The following is a 22,242-nucleotide window of genomic DNA, read 5'->3' as shown; positions in this document are numbered from 1 at the left end:
ATACAAATGTCAAAGGCAAATATCCTGGAATTTAACCTTGTTAAAATGCTTGGGGTTTGGGGGTTTTCTCCTTATAGATCCTATAAATCTTGTTTCATTATTTATCTGCTGTATTAACTTTTTAATATGAGCACAATATTATTCTCCAGTTCAACTCTTTTTGCAGAAAACAGTGATAACTTCTGTGGTTTCTTACATGAACTTGTTTCAGTTCAAAGACTTGTACCTGGGCTGTGTAAACAATGCCTTGTGTGCAGTCCTCTGCTCTTCAGGAATGTAATCAATAGCATATTTTAAAAAAAATCACTTTCCATTCTGTTTTCAACAATATGTTTTATATACATTTTGATGCCTGGGACAGAGGAGTGCCTTACCAGCGTAAGGCAAACTCATCTGCCTGGCCTTCTGAGAGTACTTTATTTTGCGTGGTTCTGCAGGGTTCTACTTCTCTGGAAAAGTCAGCTGCTGTAATTGAATCCCACATTCTCTTAGTTTTCAAGGTTTATTATTGCTTTCTACCGGGGCCAGAAAATAGTTGCTTAACAACTATTTGAACCTTACTGGGTGAAACTAATCTGATTAATCCCTGCAGCATGAATAACTATTTCTATTCAAGGTAAAAATGGCAGTTTTGCAGCATTTTCAGAGATGATTTGTTTACATATTTGTTGGTTAATGCAGGGCTTTTGTTCTTGTTTTGTTTTTAGGATTGCACTGTGGCTGACATGGAAGATAAAGTCCAGACTGTGGTAAGTTTACGTTTCTGTTGAAACTCAGCTGTTTGCATTCACATTTATTTCAGTTGCTCCTATTCCGACTGTACTGACAACAGCTTTTCAGTCCCAAATGTACAAGCATATCATGCAAGTAAACATTACTATGGGTTGTTTTGTGAATATTCTTCACTGTAAAGGAAATCAATGAAATTCGAACAGATGGGTAGTGTGTGTAGTAGTATGGAGTCAAGTATTCCTTCAAATTTCATTCCACAGCTATTTTTCCAAGAGGATTTAGGCCTCAAATTTTCAAGGGAGGAGTAGTACTGTAAAATGTTCATAGGCTAAATAAACCAATTACGCCTGTGAAGTGCAGTTAGTACCTTAATAAGCAGACACTGTGCCTTATTGCACTTCTTCATGTTGAAGAACTTCCCTGCCACAGAGCTGAAGTTCTGTTTCTGTTTGTACTTGAGCTTGAGTTTTCAGGGTTGTTCGAAGCAGCCTTGTGACCAAATGCGGAGTGTAATGGAATGCTTTTTATATTTTGTAACAGTTAATCATCACTTCCTGCTTTTGACATGAACCAGGCTGTGCTCTTTGATAAGGCCTTCCGGTAGCTCATAGATGCTTAGGAATTTAGCAGCAAAATAACTAAAAATAATTTTGTCCATAAATACTGAGACCACGTAAAAGGGAGTTTTCTGCATCTTTCTTTTTCCATTTGTGCACACCCACTCTGGAAGTAGGTATTGTTGTTTGGAATTCCCTTGTTTGAGCAGTTCCTCACATTCACACTTAAACATTGTTTTGATTTATTTTATTGCTGCTCTATAAATCTGACGTAAAACAAAACAGAAAACATTGAAACTATTGTTTCCAGGGACCATTGTAATCAAAACCACTGTCTTCCTATGACACAGCTCCCCCCATCCTGTAATTACATATGTCTACTTTGACTGGAGGATTCAAACCCCTTGTGAAAGGTGACTTGCTGGTTCCCAAACTGTTTATAACTAACTACTATACTTTACTAATCCTCTCTCCCTTCCCCTTTTAGTTTTTGCAACTGACTTTGAGTTTCAGCATTCCTTCAGTTAATGTCAAGATGGAAAACACACTGTGGGAAGTAATGAAATTTGTGAGTGTAGAGAGGGCACAGATTTTTTGACTTTTTTTTTTTCCTTTTTTTCCCCCTCTTGTTTAATTAGCCCTTCTAATAGTTAAATGTTCTACGAGGCAAAGCCATTCTGCCTCTAACTATACTGACACACATGCCAAGGTCAGAATTAGCCTTTAGTTATAATGTTGGCTTAGGATCAGTTATGTTTCAGTCAAAAGGAAATGTGAACCTTGCCTGCGTAAGCATTCCAGAAGAGGTCAGTTCAGAGGCACAGTGGAAAGAAGTACTGCTGAAACACTTAAGTTCTAGGTGTCCTACCTTATACTGTAAAGCTTTGTGCAGTTAAGTCAGTGGCCAGCACATGGCCAATTTTATTCTCATAGCAGAAATAAAGAACAACATGAAAAACTGTCAGCTGTTCCCACAAAGAATCATCAAAATGTTTCAGTATTTTAGTGGGTTGTTTTTTGGTTAAAGTGAATAAGCCCCTACGCAATTTTTTGCTATATTGTTTGTTGTTTAGCGATGGTGAGGGGGCACTAATGGAAACAAGTTGTTTTTACTGTGTCACAGTAAGAATATAAACATACTGTAAAATAGATTTCTACAAATGAATCTGCTATTTCAGTGGTTTTAAAACTCATTTCCTTTAGATCTTTTGAGAACTGGAAGAGGAAGAAGCCAGGGGAGAATTTTCCTAACTGTTTTTTGTGTGTTCTCATTGTAGGCCAAGACTTTAAATGGCATTTGTGATAAAGCCATTCGATCAACTACAGATCCATTGATGAGCCAGTGTGCCTGTCTGGAGGAGGTTCACTTAACCAACATTAAACCTGGGGAAGGCTTGGTAAGAACTGGAGTCTCCTGATGTCCCCCCAGTGTTTTATAAAGTAGTCTTGTGAGCCAATGCAAGTGTTTATGTATAGTAAGTTATTTCCAGACCAATAATAACGTATGGGGAAAAGAAAGAGGCATGGGGAGGAACTCTAAAGGTTAATGGTCAGGTGGTGTGCTGGAGTGGCTGCCAGAGACAGGTATGCATGTTAATAGGTTTGATCCCAAATATAATTTTTAATGGTAAGTTGTTGAAGATTTTTGTCTTAATGAGGATATTGGAGAATTTACAAATGCTTGTGAAATTAGTAGTTTTATTTTTGCATGTTACTCTAGTTATTTTTCTCATAGGGCTGGGGGAGGGAGAAGGTAATGAGAAATGATGTTTGTGTTTTGAAAGATGTGGTTTTATTTGTTTTTATAGCAAGACTGAGAAGAAAATGAGAATTTTTGAGGTTTACCTTTAGCAGGACTATGAGAACTTTTTAAATGTTCAGTGACAGACTCTTGTTCATTCAGTGGATTCTGCTTAGCTGAGTGCTGGTTATGAGAAACTTAGTTTGAAATCTTAGTGGCTTTTCTGTCTAGCAAACAGATGTGTTAGAATGAGTTGGAGGGAATTTAAATTCTTAAGTGCATTTGTAGTCACCCCCTGACCATGAAGGCAGAAGAGATGAACACTTACAGAGAAAGCTGCACAGTCTTACTATGCTGTATAGTTTTACCTAGACCAATGGATTTGATTGAATTAGTCATGCATTCTTGAAATTATGGGGACCTCTGTTAATGTGCAAGCTACAACAAAGCGAAGTCAGTCTAGCTTGGACTAAGTAAGAAACGAAGAGGTAGGTGCACACCATTGGAAACTAACAGGCAAACAGGGATAGGAAGGGTAAAAAAAAATCTTCTATTTTTCCTTGTACTTTTAAACTAAGCTGCTTTTAGCTCCAGAATAACATCCAGTTCTGTACTGCTCAGTGTGAGCGCTTCTAACAACAGATGTAGATAGGAATAGTAGATATATATTTGTTCATAAATGATGGAACCAATGTACTGGTCACCTCTTGTGGGGAAATCTATGTAATTATTAGTTAATAGCCGGCTTGTGATTTTTAATTTGGTGTTCTTATGGTCAACACCCACTTCATCTGAGTTCGTCCTTGTATTCACACTCAGTGTTAACATACCGAGCCACAGACACTCTGCTGGAGCTTTTATTCCTTATGTCAGCATTGTGGTTACGGGGTAATCTGTGTATTGACTTGCCAAGAGAAGCTGTAAAAGAATATGTCTGCAATATTTGTAGCCCATCTGTGTAAGTGAGGTTTGTATGGGGAGAACTAGTGGCTACCTAGTAAAACCTGTAATTCTCTAGTGCAGGCTGGGTAGTAAGGAAATAAAGGTTTTTTTGAGGCTGAAGACTGACAAGGCAGCAAAACGAACAGTGTTTGGTATTCCCAACCAAACAGTGTTTCTAAGTCACATTCCATATATTTGGTGTTTTAATTTATAATAAATATTATAATTAATTATAGTAAAAGTGATCTGTGAAGAAGTTTAATGTAAAGTTAGACCACACACTTTTCTAGGGAAAATGTATGAATGTATGAATTGTTAACTGGTTTTAATAATGTTTTGAGTCTATTACCAAGAGTTGTTTAATCAGATAAGTTATGTGGTTTATGTTGCCTTTAAACTTGTTTTTCATTTTTTCTTTATATTTAGGGAATGTACATAAAATCAACTTATGATGGATTGCATGTAATTACTGGAACTACAGAAAACGTAAGTGAAGTAAATGTAGAATAACTCAGGCTATCTGGACAGTAGCTTTGCTGAGTTAGTTTGACTTAGTAGTTTTTGTTGTTTTACATATGACTTGCATGGTATTACTGCTTCTAATACTGCATGATCCATTGTTTGTTTATCCATTTTGTAAATGGATTTTGTGGAAAATTTGTAAGTATTTTGTGTCTGCATGTTTCAGTGTTAGTCAAATTAAACCAGTTTCTGCAAGTTACATGAGTTAGTTCAAATGCTTGGCATTAAAATAATTACTTTAATAAGATATTGTATCTGCTGTTCTGAGCCCTTATGGTATCTTGCTTAACAGTCTTGGATGTGTTTGCTCTCTGCTGGCAAAGACAATCTCCCCTAATGGGAACATTTAGATGGTAGTGTGCTAAATTCAGTAATAAGTAATGAAATTAATGAGCCGTCCCGGCACAACATTACCTTGCAGAGTAGAAAGACTATGAACAAGTAAGACTTTTAAGAGTGGTCAGCTGGAAGGAAATAGTTGGTAGGGTAGGCAATTACTTTTTTCTTCTGTTTGTACACTGTGAGTCCTTTGTAGCAGAGACTTCATTGAAGGCTTCTGGGTAACCATGGAAGGAGTGGACCTCTAGCCAGAAGCTGAGGCTGGCAAGTGATGCTGTGGATCACAGCATCAGTCAAACATGCTGCTGTACGGGAGCAGTGACTGAAAGAAAGAAGAGCAGAGAAACTTGGCTTTTGCAGCAATGCTTCTTTTTTTTGTGAATAGGAAAGAACCAGTGGTTCTAGTTGTTACCCCTGCCAAGTCCAGGGACCAGGAGGAGAGCATGGAAATCTGTGCTTGCAGTTCAGAGTGCAGAGTGAAAGCTTTTATAGCTTTTATGCTACTGTCATGGCATAACTGTATAGAATCTGCCACAAAGACCAGGCCCACTTTGACAGCAATTTCAACATCTGATGAATGTGAAAGAATGTCATGTTGACTGCTGACAAGCTGCCTCTGCATGTGGATCTTATTTTTGGGGCTGTATTTTTTTCTGTAGCTTTGAGTGTTGACTTAAATGTCTGCTTTTTTTATCAACACTGGTTCTTCCTTTAGAGCAACAGAACTTGAAGTGACTGAGATCTGCAAACAATTGATGTCTTTATGGTGGCGCATGGTATTGTTTAGATGACCCAGGCTGGGTCTTAGCTCAGTTTTCTTCATAGGTTTGGAATGGTATCTTAGTAGCTATTCCCAGAAGCTGGTGTATGGGAATGCAGTGGAATTGCATCCCTACACTGACAGTACTGAACAGTGGAAGGACTGGGGAAGTCTGTTTGGTACCAGTCAGCCAAGAGTATTCCTCAGTTGTGCCATCTTACATGTGACTTCCTGTGTCACATTGACCTAGATCTGAACTTTGCTCTTTCCTCTGTTTTCACATGTGATCCAAGTGTCTGTGCTGTGACCTGCCACTTGTTGTAAGAGTTCTCTGTTCAAGGGTCCCCCACCCTCCCTCAGATGAGCTGTTGGCCACCCAAAGGACAACTTGAAATTAGCTTTATTTTTTCCTAAACTTGATTTTGGCCCATCATTTTTTCATGATCTTGGTTGACTCGTATATATGCAGCTTTCCACAGAGGCATTTCCTTTCAGAGGAAGCAAGAAGACAATTAAGAAATGGGGTTACTCATGATAGCTGGAGCCTCCCATAAATTCCCACACGTTTTCTTCCCTTATTGCACTGTTTGTTCTTAGTTCTTTCTCATAAGAAAGTTATTGGAGCTCTAAAGGTGTGATGAGTCCTTAATCCCAGTGCTTAGTGCTGGAGTCACTAGGAAGAGCTGGACTGCTGGCAGGTGGTTACTCATGGGGTGGGGGGAATGGGTGGAGGATTTGTCCTATGACGGGGTGCAGTACATACCAAGGTTTGTGCTTTGGTACCCTTTGTGCTTTGGGTGTTGTCAAGGCTGGTCAGAGTTGGTGTGTTATAGCAGTGAGACTGTTTTTAATAACTGCAGCAATAGCTGGTGCATTGCACCAGCTCTTGATAAATGTAAATATTGACACATTTATCTCTTCCTTGCTGATGGTTCCCCAGAGCTTAGGTTTTGTTCCAGGAAACTTGTATTTTAAGGTGTATTATTATTAGATAGGTATTTGAAAAATACTTGTCTATGCACACTGGATGTGTGCAAACATGTATTTTTATCTGTTGACCTTGATGCAGGCAAGCAGTTTGACATTAAAGTTGGAAGCTTTTATTTACATTAGGAAACAGAAAGGAAAAGTGAAATGGATCTGTCTTGTGGACTGGACGGTTTTTGGTCCTTTGTTCTATACATTTCAAGTCTTAATGTATTCTTTTTTAGATCAGTGTACATTTATTTGAAAGCTGTTTAGAATAGTTGCTGTGTTAGGGCAGAAATCCTCTTCAATCCTCTCCCACTACTGTCTAAAACTAAGGTAGAAACTGGAGGCAAAAGGACAGTAGAGACTGTCCCATGACTTAAGTACCATTTGATGAATTAATTTGCATTTCTGAAGTCATGAGCAGATGTGAAAATTATCTATACTGAAGAGCATTGCTGATGCAACCTTTGACTTAGCATGGTGGGGGTTGTTATGGGAGGGATGAAAAGCGCTGAAGCACATGACTCTTGTTTTCCTCTTTTTAGTCCCCTGCTGATCGCTCTCAGAAGATTCATGCTGGTGATGAAGTGATCCAGGTTAATCGGCAAACTGTGGTTAGTAACTAACAATGTTACCAACCTTCCCATCCTTGCTCTCCAAGGCTTGGTCCCCACAGGTGCTGAGGGGATAGGGTCAGGAGGCGGTTCTGGTGTTTTCCTTATGAAATATCTGAGGCTTTTTAATGTTTTCCAGACAGATTTTATTCTTTGGAATATTTTGATAAAATAAATATGCAATATTTCATGTTTAAATGCTGTATGCATCATATTAAAATCCTTCATGTTGTATTTAAGACCAGTTTTAAAATACTTTCTTAGGGTCCACTGAAATGCAGATAAAACCAGCTAAAAAAACTCCCAGTTTAGTTTACAGCTTAAGTAGAGAACTTTCTTGGAAACAAAAATGAAGAACCGTGCGAAAAAGCAGCTTTTCTTTTTTTTTTCTTAATTTTGACTCTTTTTGATCTCTTGTATCTCTTCTAAGTTCATATTAAAACAGTTTGACTTGAGGGATTTGGGTTTTTCTTGTTTGTTTGCTTTCAGAAAAGAAATGCCAAATAAAAGATGTCTTTATTCTCTTCCAGGTTGGATGGCAGCTAAAAAATCTGGTGGCAAAGTTGAGAGAGAATCCTGCTGGAGTTAGGCTGCTGCTTAAAAAACGTCCTACTGGCTCTTTCCATTTTACTCCTGCTCCATTAAAGAACCTGCGCTGGAAACCACCCTTGGTGCAGGTGAGAGGCTGCCAGCTCCACTCTGATCTCAGGATGGGAATGCCTTGGTTGCAGCTCGAAAAAGAGAAATTACAGAAATGCTCCCAGGTACTCAAGTTTAACTACAGATCAAGGAAGGTTAGGTGAAATGGCTGTCCTTTTCTGGTTCCTAGATAAAAGGAAAATGTTCTTGCCTTTTTCTTTTTTTTTTCCCTCTCTTTTCCTTAAAAACAGATAATGCCCTCTTGGTACACAAATGGACTAGGTGTGCTGAACATTTTAATCAGTCTACGTGTCACTGGGAGAACTTATCTGAGGAGAAACTGCTGAAACTGATGATATGTATGGAATTCATCAGCATGGAGCAATAAATGCTTTCTCTATTTAGCACAGTAATACGTTTTTGCCGAAATAACTTAGATTATTCCATATATTTGTCCTCTTTTTAGTCTGCTGAAGGATGGGAGTGTTTTTCAAGAAGTCATTTAGACTACTTGTTTAAATAAGATTAGGTCGTGGGGCGATTCCCAGATTGGCTACTGAGCAGACAAAGGAAATGTGTTAATAATTATTAAATAACCATGTTGAGGAATGGCTTTTGCATTAGGAAACTTAAGGCTTAATGCTTATAGAAGGAAACAACCGAACTGAATTTAAAGTGATTACGTGAAATGAATAAAATCAGGGAGAGTTCCCATTCCTACTCCTGTTGCGATGCAGGTCTCCCTACAGCTGTGAGGGTAATTTATCAACCTATGAAATGCCAGTGGCTATGACAAGTCTCGATGAAGGCAGATTTCTCTCAAACTGAGTAGAAGATGCGTACTTGACTACTTTTCTCATCCTTCCTTTCACTAATGCCTGTCTTGTTTTTGTGGCATCATGCCTGACATGTGCTACCAGTGTGAAGAGCTGAGGTGGACTGGCATATAGGCTATACCAAGCGGTGTTTTCTTAGGGGAATGAGAGATTGGAGAAGGCTGTTGTTTGTTCTGGGGTTCTGCACACTGACCAATAAAAGGCGGGTGCTTGTGCAGGGGTGCTGTTAACTAAGTGGACAGTCCTTACAAAAAATAGAGAGTGCAGTTCTCTTGCCTGACAAAGGTGAAAGGATCTTTGAAGCCTTTTCTCTCCTGGAGACAGACAGGAGCCTGGCAAGATACTGAGAATATAGAGGTGAGCCACAAAGATGAGCAATGCCAAATTTATTTTTTCTTTGTTTCCCTGACTGTAGTTATATCTGTTGATCCAATTTATGGTGAACTTTACCATATTCCTGTTTATGCCCCAGGCCTTGGACTGTATGGAATAAAGGTAGCGTGGGCTGGCTTTGCAAGGTTTGCCAATCATATATTTTTTAAACAAATTATGTTCTTTTAATGCATTTAAAAATAAAATAAGACATTTTGTCTCAGTTGCCTTTTTTGGAATTTACAGGAAAAATATAACTGGAAAGAGCAAAATATTCTTGAGCAGTAGATTACCCATGATATGACTTCTGTAGGAGGGACTGCAAAGCTATCCAAAACTGGGGGTGAAGGAAAATGTAACTTCTAAGAGTTTTTAATGTGTTCATACAGCATGGAGATAGTAGTTCACTAGGGGATGAAAATGGTACTATTGATTATTAAATTATCTTTTTGTGAATGATAAATAAATGCTCAGATGTCTGATAGCTGTCTAACATTTCAGACCAGTCCTCCACCAACTTCAACTCAGTCACCAGAAAGCACCGTGGATACCTCACTGAAGAAAGAGAAGCCGGCCATTTTGGATCTGTACATACCCCCTCCACCAGCTGTTCCATATTCTCCTCGGTATGCAAATAAACATGCACTACTGAACAAAAAGCTCCTTCATTACACTTGTTTCTGAGCTGGCTTGCTATTACAACTCTTTGCAGATTAGCTTGACGAAACTGTGAATCTCAGACTTTTTTCTAGTTGCCTGAATGAATCGTATTGCTTAAACTTATGCTTAAATGAATACACTACCAGGGTTGTAATAGGTTTTATTGCTAGAAGATTATTGTGTGCCACACAGATCAGAGTTGTTCCCAAAACACGAACAGATGTCACCTCAGGTTCTGTTTAAATCCACCGCAGCAAGAAGTAAATTTTATCTGTAACTTTTTTCACTGTTGAATTTTTTTTTCTAGCAGGTTAAGTAACTGTTGTGGGAGTTAGGATAGAAAAGAATGTCACATTAAGATGCGTATAACATTAAATTGTTAAACTTGCAAGTTGTTTAAAACAGGAATGTTCCCACTGAAGGGAAGGGAGAGTCAATACATCAACTTTTATTTTTTTTATACTGTGGTGTAAGCTATAAAAGTGCAGACCTGTGTACCCAGCGGGCGGGGGGGGTGCGTATGGTAAGGCTAACTGTTGTTTGTTCTCAAGTCCATGTTGACTCATGCCAGAACCCTGCCAGCTGATCTTGGAAGGTGATGGAAAAAAAAGTTTTCAGGCAAGACATGAAAGGCAGGCATGCTTTCTGGCCTGCGCCAACACTTTAGGTTACATATAGACAGCCCAGCACAGGAACTCTGACCTTTAGCTGCAGGACTTGTGGGAGGGCACTTGCCTCCTGTCACATAAGGGCTGTGACAGAGACAGAGGTTCTATTACTGCAGTCTTTGGGGCAGGACTGGGAGGAGAGTTTCTCCAAGGTAGGGTCTCTACTGAAGTTGGATGCACCTTGACATGCTCTCTCCCTGGTTTTATGTTTACACATGTTCAGTTCTTTTAAAAAAACCCAAAACCTCAAATCTTTTGGCATAATAACAAGCGTATAGATTTAGCAGATGAATGTCTTAGTCTTTTCATTAAATTTCAAGCACATTGGTGAGTTACATGCATGTGCTCAATTTGTTTATCTTTCCTAAAGAGGCACAAAATTATATTGAGCTTCAGATACCTTTAGAGCTGAATCTCTGTTGACAAGGAAGGAAATAATAGTGCGAGCTGTAAAACTTATCCTGGATGATGCATGGAAAGGGGGCTTAACTTTGACTTTTAAAGAAAGCAAATGTGGGAAGTTGTGGCAGGCAGGAAGAGGAGAAAGGGCAATTCTTTTGCTTTCTGTTTGGCTATTTATTTTGACCTCTGCATGTTTTGATTTTTTCTTGAAACAGTGGTGCATTTGTGTGGTGGTTGCTTTCCCCCTCTCCTCCCCTCACCGTCATCCTGTTCCCTTCCCTTCCTGGTGTGGATCTTCTCTGGTCCACACTGGGAGGCAGAGAGCAGTGTTTGGTTTCCCTCCCTATGGCGTAGTCTCCACGTGGTGGTGGTGTAGGAGAGCTCTCCATAGACATACAGTTGTGATGTAACATTTGAGTCCAATTTGCAGCCTCTGAATTTCCATAAATAGCTCCTTCCCATTAGTGGAGGGCTGGAAAAGTGGTATGTGCTGGCTGGGGGCTGCTGTGAATACTGGGGTATATATGTGCTTAGGCAGCCAGCTGTGTACTTTGATGCGTGACTGGGCTAATGGTTGCTTCAAGCAATAGGATTGTGGCATGTACAGGGAAAGGGGAAAAAAAAAACAAACCAGGCAAATCTTAAGTTGGAGAGTAGCTTCTCTTGCAAAAGTACTTGCAGGGACACGTTCTAAAAATTGCTGTTCCTGGCCTTGGGAATAAGAGATTGCTCTGGGAAGGGAGTTCCTGCAGAATTTAATCAAAATCATATATGCGTATATATGTATGTATGTGTGTAGGTGTGTATATATATATGCCCGCGTATGTATATATGTGTATATATATATACACTGTGAATCTATTATTGGAACTCTCAAGGAGGGAGAGAGAAAGTGGTAAATATTCAGTGACAGTTATTGGTCTCCTACAGTGACTGAAAACCACAGTCCCTCAGAGGTGTTGCCATGACACAGAGATGGACAAATTTGTGTAGCACTCCTGATTCACAGCTGCATACTGAGCAGGCAGCGAATCAGGGGCTTTGATGCCCTCAGGTCAGAAAGATCTCATTTATCAAAATCTTTTGCATGAGTGGAACCTCTAAACTTCTCTGTGTGTTAAATTCCTGGCTCATTAACGGTGAATATGGCATAAGGCAGGTAGCTTTCTCTTCTGACTTGTTTTTTTTTTTTTTTTTTCTAGCTTGTTTACAGCACAGTGCCAGTTGTCATGAGCGTGACTGGGTGCTAGAAGTGTGTTTCAAACCTAGTCATGTCTGTAGTGTTAAACTCTTAAGTTACTAACTGAGGTGACATGTCCTTTCAGAGATGAAAAGGGGAGTTCTGTGTATGGAGGAGGCAACAAACACAGTCAACCATTAACTGGGTCCAAGGGGGCCGAGTCTCCCAATTCTTTTCTGGATCAGGAGAGTCGAAGACGAAGGTTTACTATTGCTGATTCAGATCAGTTGCCTGGGTATCCTCTGGAAGTAAATATCCTACCAGCCAAGATGAGGGAAAAAACACAGTCCTATGGTGAGTTTATTCCTCTCTCATTATCACTGTTATGATAAGTGCTTTGGTCAGTTTGAAGTGATTTGTGTTAGAAAACTGTTCATTAGACTTGATGGGTGGGCCTTCTCTGCAAATTGTAATTGAAATTACACATCTGAAATAATTTCACTTAAATGCCGTTATTTCTGTAATGAGTGTCGTTCAGCTGGGCTCTGCTGCTACAGATGGCCATTTCCATGTCTGTTTTGGTTATAACATTATGTCCACTGCTGTAAATGAGCAAGTGTGTTCAATCAAAGCTGTTCAATCTCAGCACATTGATCTCTTATTATTGATACCACCAGTGGAAGTATCTTCAAATGTTTTTTTTCTGCAATTTGAACTCCTTATTGCTGTATCTCTCCCTTTGTTTAATTGTGAAAAGTATCAATTTAAAAATTGTTTTCCTTAACCTTTTGTAATTCCTCATAACCTTCTATGTTGCCTCTAGGAAAACCTCGTCCGTTGTCAATGCCTGCTGATGGAAGTTGGATAGGAGCTGCAGAACGCTTCTCTAGGCCACGAGGATTAGGGAGAAAAGGCAAGGTTTTAGATGTCATCCCTCCTTCTCTTCCCTTCCTCTCCAAAATTTCCTTGGGGTGAACTGCGTGAAAGTGTTTAAATTAGGAACGGAGGACTATGGTTTGCATATTGCTGAGCGGATCCAAGGTGACAGTTGTTGGTTTTAGCAGGAATGCCAGATGGTAGTTGTGAAATTTGTGAGGCTATTCAGTGCTGGGACTCAAACTTTTTCCCCTCTTGGAATTCTTGTGAGCATTAAAAGTAAATTAGAATGACTAGGGCAGATCTGTACTTGTCTCTTTAAAGACAAGTATTGTTCTTACGCACATCTCTTTCCCTTTCTTCTGCATTTAATATTGATTGTAAAACTACTTTTTTAATAAGTCTTTCTGTTTCTTTAACTCACTGTGGAGGGTGTTGTACAAGCAAGCTTGTTCTCTAAATGTAAAATGTAGGGCCTTTTAGAAGTTGCTTTTTACTGTGACTCCTGTTAGAAAACAACGTATTCTGCAGACGTCACTGAATGGGAGAGACAGAAGCTCATAACATTGGGTGTTAGGTTGGGTGGCTTTTTTTACTTACTACACTGTCCTTCTCTTCCCATCCCCTTTTGCATCTGAAGGGCTATTTGAGTACTTTTAGAGTGGGAAATAAGGATGAGTAGTTTCTTCTTGAAATGAGTTATGAAAGCTAATGCATAATTCTGCATAAAATAGATGCTGAATTCTATTATTTTTATGCAAAAATAGAAGTCCATAAGCAGTATAAACCTGGAGGGATATTAGAAGCAAGCTATGTAACAAGTCTAACAGAGCAATCACCAGGTGCCAGGGCTGGTTTTGTGTGTATGTTTTTTTGTTTAGTTTTGCTTTTGGTTTTTTGTTGACTTTTTTTAATACTTGAAATGTACCTAAGTGCTGAAGACTTGTATGTAAGCTGTATTGAATCACATCCAAAGGCCTGCCTAGTCCGGTAGGATGCCTCTAGCAACAACTGCCACGATCAGCTGCCTAAGGAAGAGTAAAAACAGAGAAAGCATCACAAATCACTGGTCAAAACCAATTCTCAAAATTAATTTCTTTTGTCCAGAGTAATATTTGTATCTTTTAAGTTACTCATGAGTTACATTGAGAAAAATATGGATTCAACTCTGGTCTCTTCAGCATTTTGAATAACATGTTACAAGACAGTTTGCTAGGTCTCACCCATGATAATGATTTGCATGATGGTAGTCTGCACTAGCATTTTTGGTGTGTGTGAATCTGGAATTTAACAGTCAAATGGTATCTTCTCTGTGTATGGATTTATTTTCTTGTTATTTGTGTTACTTAAAAAAAATATTAAAGAAGCAAACAGCTATGAATCTATTGATAGCTGCTTATGTTGAGGTGGATTATGAAAAATAACCGAAATCTGGGGAATTTGAAGTGTAACCAGAATATTTTTTATAAAAATAGAAAGTGTTAATGGAGGGGTTTGAAGTCATCAATAATTGGTTTTCCTCCTCCTGTTTGTTCAGGTGAAGATGTTCTCTGCAGGTACTTCAGCAATGAAAGGATACCCCCAATCATTGAAGAAAGCCCCTCCACGCAGTACCCCCTCTCCAGGCCAGTGTCTGACAAGCAGTTAGTGAAGGGAACGGATTATATTCGAGGCAGCAGGTGTTTTATGAATACAGACCTCCACAACAGTGCAACAATTCCTTTTCAAGAGGAAGGTGCTAAAAAATCGTCGGTTACATCATCCACAAAACACTCCTCTGCAGAACCCTCGCTGCTGGTCAGTTGGATCACAAGACTGAAATTGTTGACTCACTGACTCTTGTCCACAACTCTGTTACCAAGTGCCTTTGCTCATCGATCAGACTTCGCTACTTTTCAGCTTAACTGACGCATAGAGACTAATGTGGTATTCTTTTCCTGGAGAACCGTACATTTTTGCCTTTTCATGACTTTTGACAGAGCAGAGGGTGCCATAGTGCAAGGAGGGAAAAAAGATAAAGATCAAGTTCCTCTTCCTGGCCAAAAGCTGAAGGCATTTATTCCCATGGAAATAAGTAGAATTCAGTGAGATAGAGGCCACACATGACCTGGAATGTTCATAGTGACTCAGAAGAAAGAATTGTGTTACCGTGAAGTCCAGTGGCACTTTAGTTGTCTGAATGCTCAGAGACTGGTGTGACTGGCTGGGTGTCAGAGTACGCAGAGCTCAGCACAAGTTGCGTTGCGTTACTCTCCTGACCAGGAAAGATAAGCAGAGGAACAATGGTTTTGTGCAACTTACTGATGCTGTTGCAAATACTGCGTGAGGTCAACCTTGTGAGGAAGAAGTAATAGTGTTGCTATTCTTTCTCTGATACCAGAAATTCTGTGAAGGCTTAGGAAGAGAGTTCTCTCATTCAGAGATTTTAGGAAATTGGACTAATTTAATTATAAATCAATCCAACCTGATATATAAACTATTTTATTGAAATCACAGTAGAAATAAAGAGCACTGAACAACTGCAGTGCTTGTCTGTAAAGGTATATGGATTGCTACAACATGCCAAGGAAATGCATCTGTAGAGGTGGTAAAAGAATATATATTTTCTTCCTTAATTGTTTAAGAATGATTTGCTGTTAACCAAAGTAACCTTTTAAAGACAGTCCTGTTGGACTTATGAGAACTTTTACAATGGTTCAGTTTTTGAATGATGTGTTGTTTTTATGAAAAATATGTGCTATCATACACTACAATTGTAAGACATTTGCTATTTTCTATATAGCTCAAATCTTTACACCTTCAGAATTTTGAAATAGCATTGGGTATTTTGGGAGGAAAATAAAACTTGTTTAACAAAAGAGGATGATATTAAAGAGGTATTGTTCAAAACAGAATGTACATAGAACTGCTAGTATGCAAACTTAAAAAAAGTTTAAAGTAATTTAAGTGTTAAATATAGTTGTATATATTTTTTACACTTAAGCAGATACTGTTTGTACCTTCCTGTATTTCAGTACTGGGCACAGCTTAGTCAAATGAAAAGTTTTTGTGTTCCCTGCTAATTATAAGACTAACTATTTTTGTAGATGATACATTGCCAACAGCCTTTACTTCTTTGGTCTTGCTGAAAAGAAGGATTTGTATTTAATAATTGGTGGGTAAAGAGGGGAGTTAAATACTAGTTTTCACTTTGGATTGGGGCAGGAATCACATGCGATAACATGAGTGTTTTTAACACTATAATCTGACTGTGAACTTGTGACCATTCTGTTGCAACAAGCTTATGAAGTTGTGCTACTGCCTCGCAGAGAGAGACAGGGTGTTTCAGTTCTCAATTAATTATGTTTGATTGTGAGTGGTGATTTAGGTGGGGGCTGGTTTGGACCTTTCTAATCAAAGCAGATTATAATATGTCCTTCTTGTGGCACTCTTCTCCACTGCCCGAGATGGCAGTCTGTACTAGAGATGTGACCAAACACTGCTGCGATGCAGTTGAACCCCAGAACGGTTTGGTTCTGCCTCCAAGAAGAAGGCTGAAACTGCCATGTTGTGGGCACTGTGATGTAGTATAGTCCAACCTCAAATTGACTGAACTGTTTTAAAGTAAATCACAGTTACTGAACTAGATCAAAGATGTTGTCTAAACAAGACATTTAAAATGGAAATTTTGCTCATCTCCCATGTCCTGTTTTCCACAGTTTAAGAGTGCTCTATAGTTTAGGGGTAAAAAAAAGTCCCACAGATCTAGGAGTAAATCGCAGTCAATATCTTTCTGGCATAACCTGTGAAAAATGTAGGTAACAAGTTAGAAACTACTATTATGCAGAAACCTGGCTTATCTCTTGGTATCAAAGGTACATGTATCTGTTCTATCAAAAACTATGCCTAAGCTGACTTCCCTATTTAGTACAACATATATATCCAGATATCCTGCCATGGTACAGCACTTCACAGTACTCTGAATACTCTGTCACAGAGGCAAAACAACACAGTTAAATGGAAAAGATCATAAACCCCATGAAAATGAAAAAGAATATTTAGTACTCCTGCATATATGTATAGTGAGGAAGGTGTACTTCAGAAATAGAGAGCAGCCTTCTATTTTAGTCTGTAGAGTGTTTGCAAGGCAGTACCTTGAGTGTTCCTTTACATAACTGTTGCAAGAAAATACTATTTTAGATAGTAATGTGCAAGAGGAAATAAGACATAAATATGAATACTAATGGCTTGTAGAGACAGAGTTCAGGGCAATTCTTCAAGCAATGTGTTTCCTCTATTATTATGGATAATTAAATTAATCAGTGTTTGAATTCTGGATGGCCAAAAGAGGTGGACAGACTACTGTATTATACTGATTTTATGCTAATCAATTAACTGATAACCTTTTCTTCCTCATAAGCAGGGCTTGTTTTAAAAACAACATATTCCATAAGGTGGGTGCTCATTGAACAGAAAGAGAGGAAAAAATAAAAATCTAAAACTTAGCCAAATGAGGAAACAGATGATGAAGACTAGTTTTATAGTTGGAGAGGATAAAGAATTTTCTTCTTGCATATTTTTTTGTCCAAATCTTATGTCAGCAGACAGCCTTCACAAACTGCTCTATACCTGCAGCCACATCCTGAATAAACCAAGTTAAACCCCTCATCAGGCTTCAACTTAGACTTTGAGCTCAAACCTTTTTTTACTTCCCTGGGATGTTTTGCTTTCCTAGGAGTTTTTCTGCATTCATCAGTCAATTTTGGGAATATCTTACACATGATGGACAGCAGGGCTCTTGTGTGCATGCATATTCAGAAATGCCTTTGCCAGCAGGATTGGTATCTTGAAGGAAGGTATTTGTTGTTTGTGTTGCTTGTGTTTTCTGTGCTTAAATAAGTGCTACTTCTCCTAGCTTCCACTCTACGTCCTAGTGCACCACCTCAGAGTGTGAGTTAGAAATACTTGTGTACAGTTGGAAAGAAGTGTTAGGTCCTTTGGAGTACTCTGACTTTGTCCTGCTGTACAGCTGTAGCTTCTTTTTTCTCTGTAGCCTGAGTTTTTCTTTGCACATGCTGTGGTGATGGAGCATGTGCTCTTTGAGCCAATCACATATGAATGCTTTTGTCACCTTGTAGAATGTAAGGTTTTTATAATGGACAGGAGCTCTCAAGAAAGCCATTGACTTACACTAAAATACAGAAAGAGCATTCCAAAAGGACTCAACTTGTAGAATGAAGAAAGAGGGGCCAGGCTAAGCTACATATATTGGTCTGTGTTGTGTTGAACACTGTTTCAGCTGCATGGCAGTAACTCTCAAAGAAAGCAACTCACACAAGTGCAGCACACTTGTACTTCTACTGCTACATTTGTATGATGCTAGAATATGAAACAGTCATTCAAAGTTGTAATATATAGTTCCACACATGGTACTTGAGCTGTAATATGTATAACAAAAGCAGTGAAGAGCTGCTGTCAATATGTAATTTCACTAAATTATACTGCCCACACTGCTGCTGCATCGGTTTAAAATAGTATGCCCTCTTTATCCTGTTGCCTGCACAATGCAGACCCAGCTCTCTGGCAAGTCCCTGAACATCAGTTTTGTCTTCTTTTGTGATAGTGGTGAGATTGTGTCATTCCCACGGGGCCTCATGCAGTGATCCGAAAGCTTAGTTTGGGTTTTTCTGGACTTAGTCCAAAAATGGAAGGTCAAATTTTTAAACAGTATTACTGAACCAGTATTACTTCGAGCTGGGATTTCTTTTTTATACATACTAAATATGAAAGAGGGAGGAGCTGTCTGTTGCACGTACTTTGCCAGAAGGAGGAAAAATAAGGATTACATATTCAGTGGAGGTAAAAACTCCAGATCTTTGGGTGTCCTCCAGTTCTCGCCAGTGTGAGAAATGTGTTTGTTTTAGCATGACATAGCATAGATGTAAACATTTCTTTTTAAACCTCTCTGTGTGGCCACCTCAGTTGTTCAGGATAATGTAAGCCACTGACTTTCTCCCTTAAGTGGTTATAGAGTTAGCCCAATATATATTTTTGGGAGAGGACAAAGATACCTTGTCTTAGGCAAATACATGATTGATTAACGGGATATGGAGACAGAGGAATTAAGCATAAAACTAGTGCTGGAGAGTGCTGATTTATTGGGAGAATCCTTGGGATCAGTTTAAGACTGTGGTTCCTGTTTGTTCTCTGGGCTCTGGTGAGGATGAACAGTTCACTAGGCATCTATGCAGGGTTGCAGTTTGGCAGCTAGGCAGCAGCCAAGGAATCAGAGAACAGCCCAGTCCAATTTACTGTGCCATCTTCAGCAAAGTGGGTTAGTTGTTTGGGCTTCTTTGGTTTTGATTTTTTGGTTGGTTGCTTGTTTCCCTTCCCCTGTCTCCATAAGTGTAGCCCTCCTTCAGTAAAAATGAGCCAAAGTAGGAACTGTTGAAATGTACCTGTGGAGCAAACACAACAAGATCCTGATGAAGCAGTGGGCTGTGCTTGCTGATGAGGCCAAGCTGCCATGTGTTTAGATGTACTCTGGGAATGCCTTTGCAGGTAATGAGCCTCAGACCTTGTGACTTTTGCTTAGGGACTTTTTTGTTCAAGCAATATTTACTGACAGGCATAGAAAATGCCACAGTCTAAACTGATTTATGTATTTAATGTTCTTTCCCCAAGTAATCATGTATCTCAATGTTACCTAATAATGGGTTTTCCTCTTCCATCCCCCATTAGCTGTTTTCAGTACAAATGTTTCTCAGGAAATCCTTCCATATTTCCAGTGTAAATGTTAATAATTCCAGGTAGTCACAAATGGACCATAATATTTTAAACTGTAAAAAAACCAAAAACAAAACCAAACCCCAAACAAACAAAACCTCAAAATCAAAACACAAAAAGAAACACTTTTTCTACCTTGTGAATAACAACTTTATGAATAATAATGAAACTAAGGATTTTTACTCAGGTGAAAGATCAGCCAGACTTTAGTGGCTGCATCTTGGGTGATTTGTTTGATTTTATTACATGATAGTAGGAAGTGAGGCCTGTAGTTCAGGTATTGTAGATTCTTGCAGAGCAACTGTGTCTCCACAGAACCTGACCAAAGGCTTTCTTAGGTGTAATGCAGCTTCTCATAAGACTGTCTTCCCCAAGCCCACTGAATGTGCCATTGAATATGCAGAAGTCTTAATATCATCTGACATAGTTCTTGACCATTTGTGTCTGGTGAGAAGTTGATATAAGTTGCTATAAGTGAGTAGGATGAGAAGAAAATACATGATGTCCAAAATTAATTATTTCCCTTTCTGTATGTCCTTCTTCCTCTTTGACATTCTCCTCCTTACACTAAGGCCAAGGGACTTTCCAGGAATTTATTGCACAAACAAAGAGCTATAAATCCTTTTAATATTTATAGCATAATCTAGTTTGTTTTGATGTCTGAGATAGTTTTGGCCAGAGCTTTCCAGTAAAAATAGCACAGCCCACAAGACAGTATTTCCAAGCTCTTGATTCTTTTAAGAATTCCTCTCTGCTTAGTAAACTGTTGGCTTATACTCTGCTTTGAAGCTGCTTAGACCACCCCAAGCAGTCCTTGGCCTTTTAGGTCCAAAAACATTGGTTTATCGCTGGACAGGAAGAAAGGTCTGTGTTTTTTTCCTTGCTTGGAGTTTTTTAACTCTGGATTTGCAGGTCACATTGGAGAGATGGATGCAGACCTACCACAGAGGTCTTCTGTCTTTCCCTGCCTGCCCTCTCCTGCTGTCTGTGCAGTGGCTAGGCAGGATGGAGGGACAAGAAGGCAAGGAGGAATCCAGAAGCTAAAGCAGCAGCCCCTCTCTTCCCTTCTTCCTGCTTAGGAGATGAGCGGCAGGCCTCTGATTCACCTCTCAAAACACATGTTTAGAAAGGTTTTGGTTTTGGTTACAGAGGAGATGAGTAATTGTTCAGGTGTGTTTTTAGAAGTAATAAAGACAGGAAGTACGAATGTTTAGGACCAAGTGGACCTAATTGTTTCCCTCGGGATGCTGCTGCGTGGGGCTGGGCATTAACCCTTGAAGCAGCAGGCTCCGTGGCGCCCTCTCCTGCTGTCACTCGGGCAGCTCTGTAGCTTTCTTTCAGGGATGGTCTGGATTTTTACTGACAGCTTTCTGCTGCCTTGTAGTTAAGTATGGGATTTCCTTCCTCTCCCAGTGTGGCTTTTTTGGTGAGCTGGGAGCCAGGTGAGACTCTCTTCCCATTAGCAGGAAGAGAGGAGAGCCTGTGTTGGCTCATACACCTGGTTCTCATTTCTTGTGGTCGATAAGCTGTACTTGACTGCTGTGGCTGTGGTCCCAATGAGTTGTAGGTCAGAACTAGCTTAAGGGTGTACTTGAATAACAAATGAATCTGGGACTGGAAAACTAAAGAAACAAATAAACAAACAAACAAAAACAAACAAAAAGAACCCCACCAGAATAAAAGGCTTCTTCTGGAAGTGTGGGAACACTGTGGAGGGATGAATGTGCTGCACAGTGTTACCGCAGAGGTAATGTGAGGGAGCTGTTGTTTAAAAACCAAAAAGGCTTGGCAGCACATGAGCTCCAGGTATGGTACAGGCAAGTTTCACCTGGTGCTGCACAGAGAGGCTTTTATTAAAGCGAAGTGGACCAGTAAGCTGGGCCTATCTGAGGCAGGCAGTGAGGCAGACACCCCAAGGTGCTCACTCACTGGTGAATCTGGCCACAAGAAGTGTGTTTGACATGCTACTGCCTGGGGCTGGCTGCTGTCCTTGGAATGGATGTGGTCTCTATGTGGGAAATAAGGCCTCTAGCAGAATGTAGAAGAGGCTCAGGTTTTGGTATCATGACTCGTTTTCCCAGTGGTTGACCAAAGAGCAGGGGGCATGATGGGGAGCTGTCATGAGATGTACTCCTGTTGCCAGTAAGAAATTGCAGGGATTGAAAACATATATCACCAGAAATTTGAAGTTCAGAAAACCTGCACCACCCACGGTAGCCAAAGCACATGACATCTCCCATGGGTCACTCCTGCAAATGGGAATTTTTGGTCTAGTTTGCAATGAAATATTTGATGTTTTCAAAATGTAGAAGATTTCGGGCACCCTCTGGTCTCACTCAGTGTTTACTGCTCACATAGCTGGCTGTGAGAGGAGACATCTTGGCGAGGGTGGCCAACTCTGGTAGTGTTGACTCAGGACAGGAGCTATGAGGTGAGAACTGCATCAAGCTGATTAGTTTGATACAAGCTTTTCAAGTTGGATGTGTGTAACAGATCTACATCTTAACAGGAGGTGGAAGTCAGTTATAAAATCACAAAAAACATACAAAAACCATTAGTGGAAGAAGAGATGCTACCAAAACATGGTTTTCTGTTGCTTTCCAGTACTCTTGCCTATCTTGCACCTCTAAGACAAAGTCCCAGGTGGTGCCCTAATGAAAAGTGG

At 39.6% G+C, this 22,242-nt stretch overlaps 1 protein-coding gene across 2 annotated transcripts in view; it reads left to right on the top strand.

The window, feature by feature from the left end:
- Positions 1-21,176, top strand: part of CNKSR3 (CNKSR family member 3) — a 63,735-nt gene extending 42,559 nt beyond the window's left edge. For both annotated transcript variants that reach the window (XM_032682561.1, XM_032682562.1), the window contains exons 5-13: positions 708-749; positions 2,567-2,686; positions 4,399-4,458; positions 7,111-7,179; positions 7,710-7,856; positions 9,528-9,652; positions 12,082-12,290; positions 12,760-12,849; positions 14,350-21,176. In XM_032682561.1, coding sequence (XP_032538452.1) covers positions 708-749; positions 2,567-2,686; positions 4,399-4,458; positions 7,111-7,179; positions 7,710-7,856; positions 9,528-9,652; positions 12,082-12,290; positions 12,760-12,849; positions 14,350-14,648 — 1,161 coding nt within the window. In that variant the 3' untranslated portion in view covers positions 14,649-21,176. The remainder of the gene's footprint in view (positions 1-707; positions 750-2,566; positions 2,687-4,398; positions 4,459-7,110; positions 7,180-7,709; positions 7,857-9,527; positions 9,653-12,081; positions 12,291-12,759; positions 12,850-14,349) is intronic.
- Positions 21,177-22,242: the final 1,066 nt, after the last annotated feature.

This window comes from Chiroxiphia lanceolata, chromosome 3, assembly GCF_009829145.1.
Source record: "Chiroxiphia lanceolata isolate bChiLan1 chromosome 3, bChiLan1.pri, whole genome shotgun sequence".
Lineage (NCBI taxonomy): Eukaryota > Metazoa > Chordata > Aves > Passeriformes > Pipridae > Chiroxiphia > Chiroxiphia lanceolata.
The sequence above is the reverse complement of the archived record's forward strand: the minus strand, read 5'-3'. Positions and strand labels throughout refer to the sequence as shown.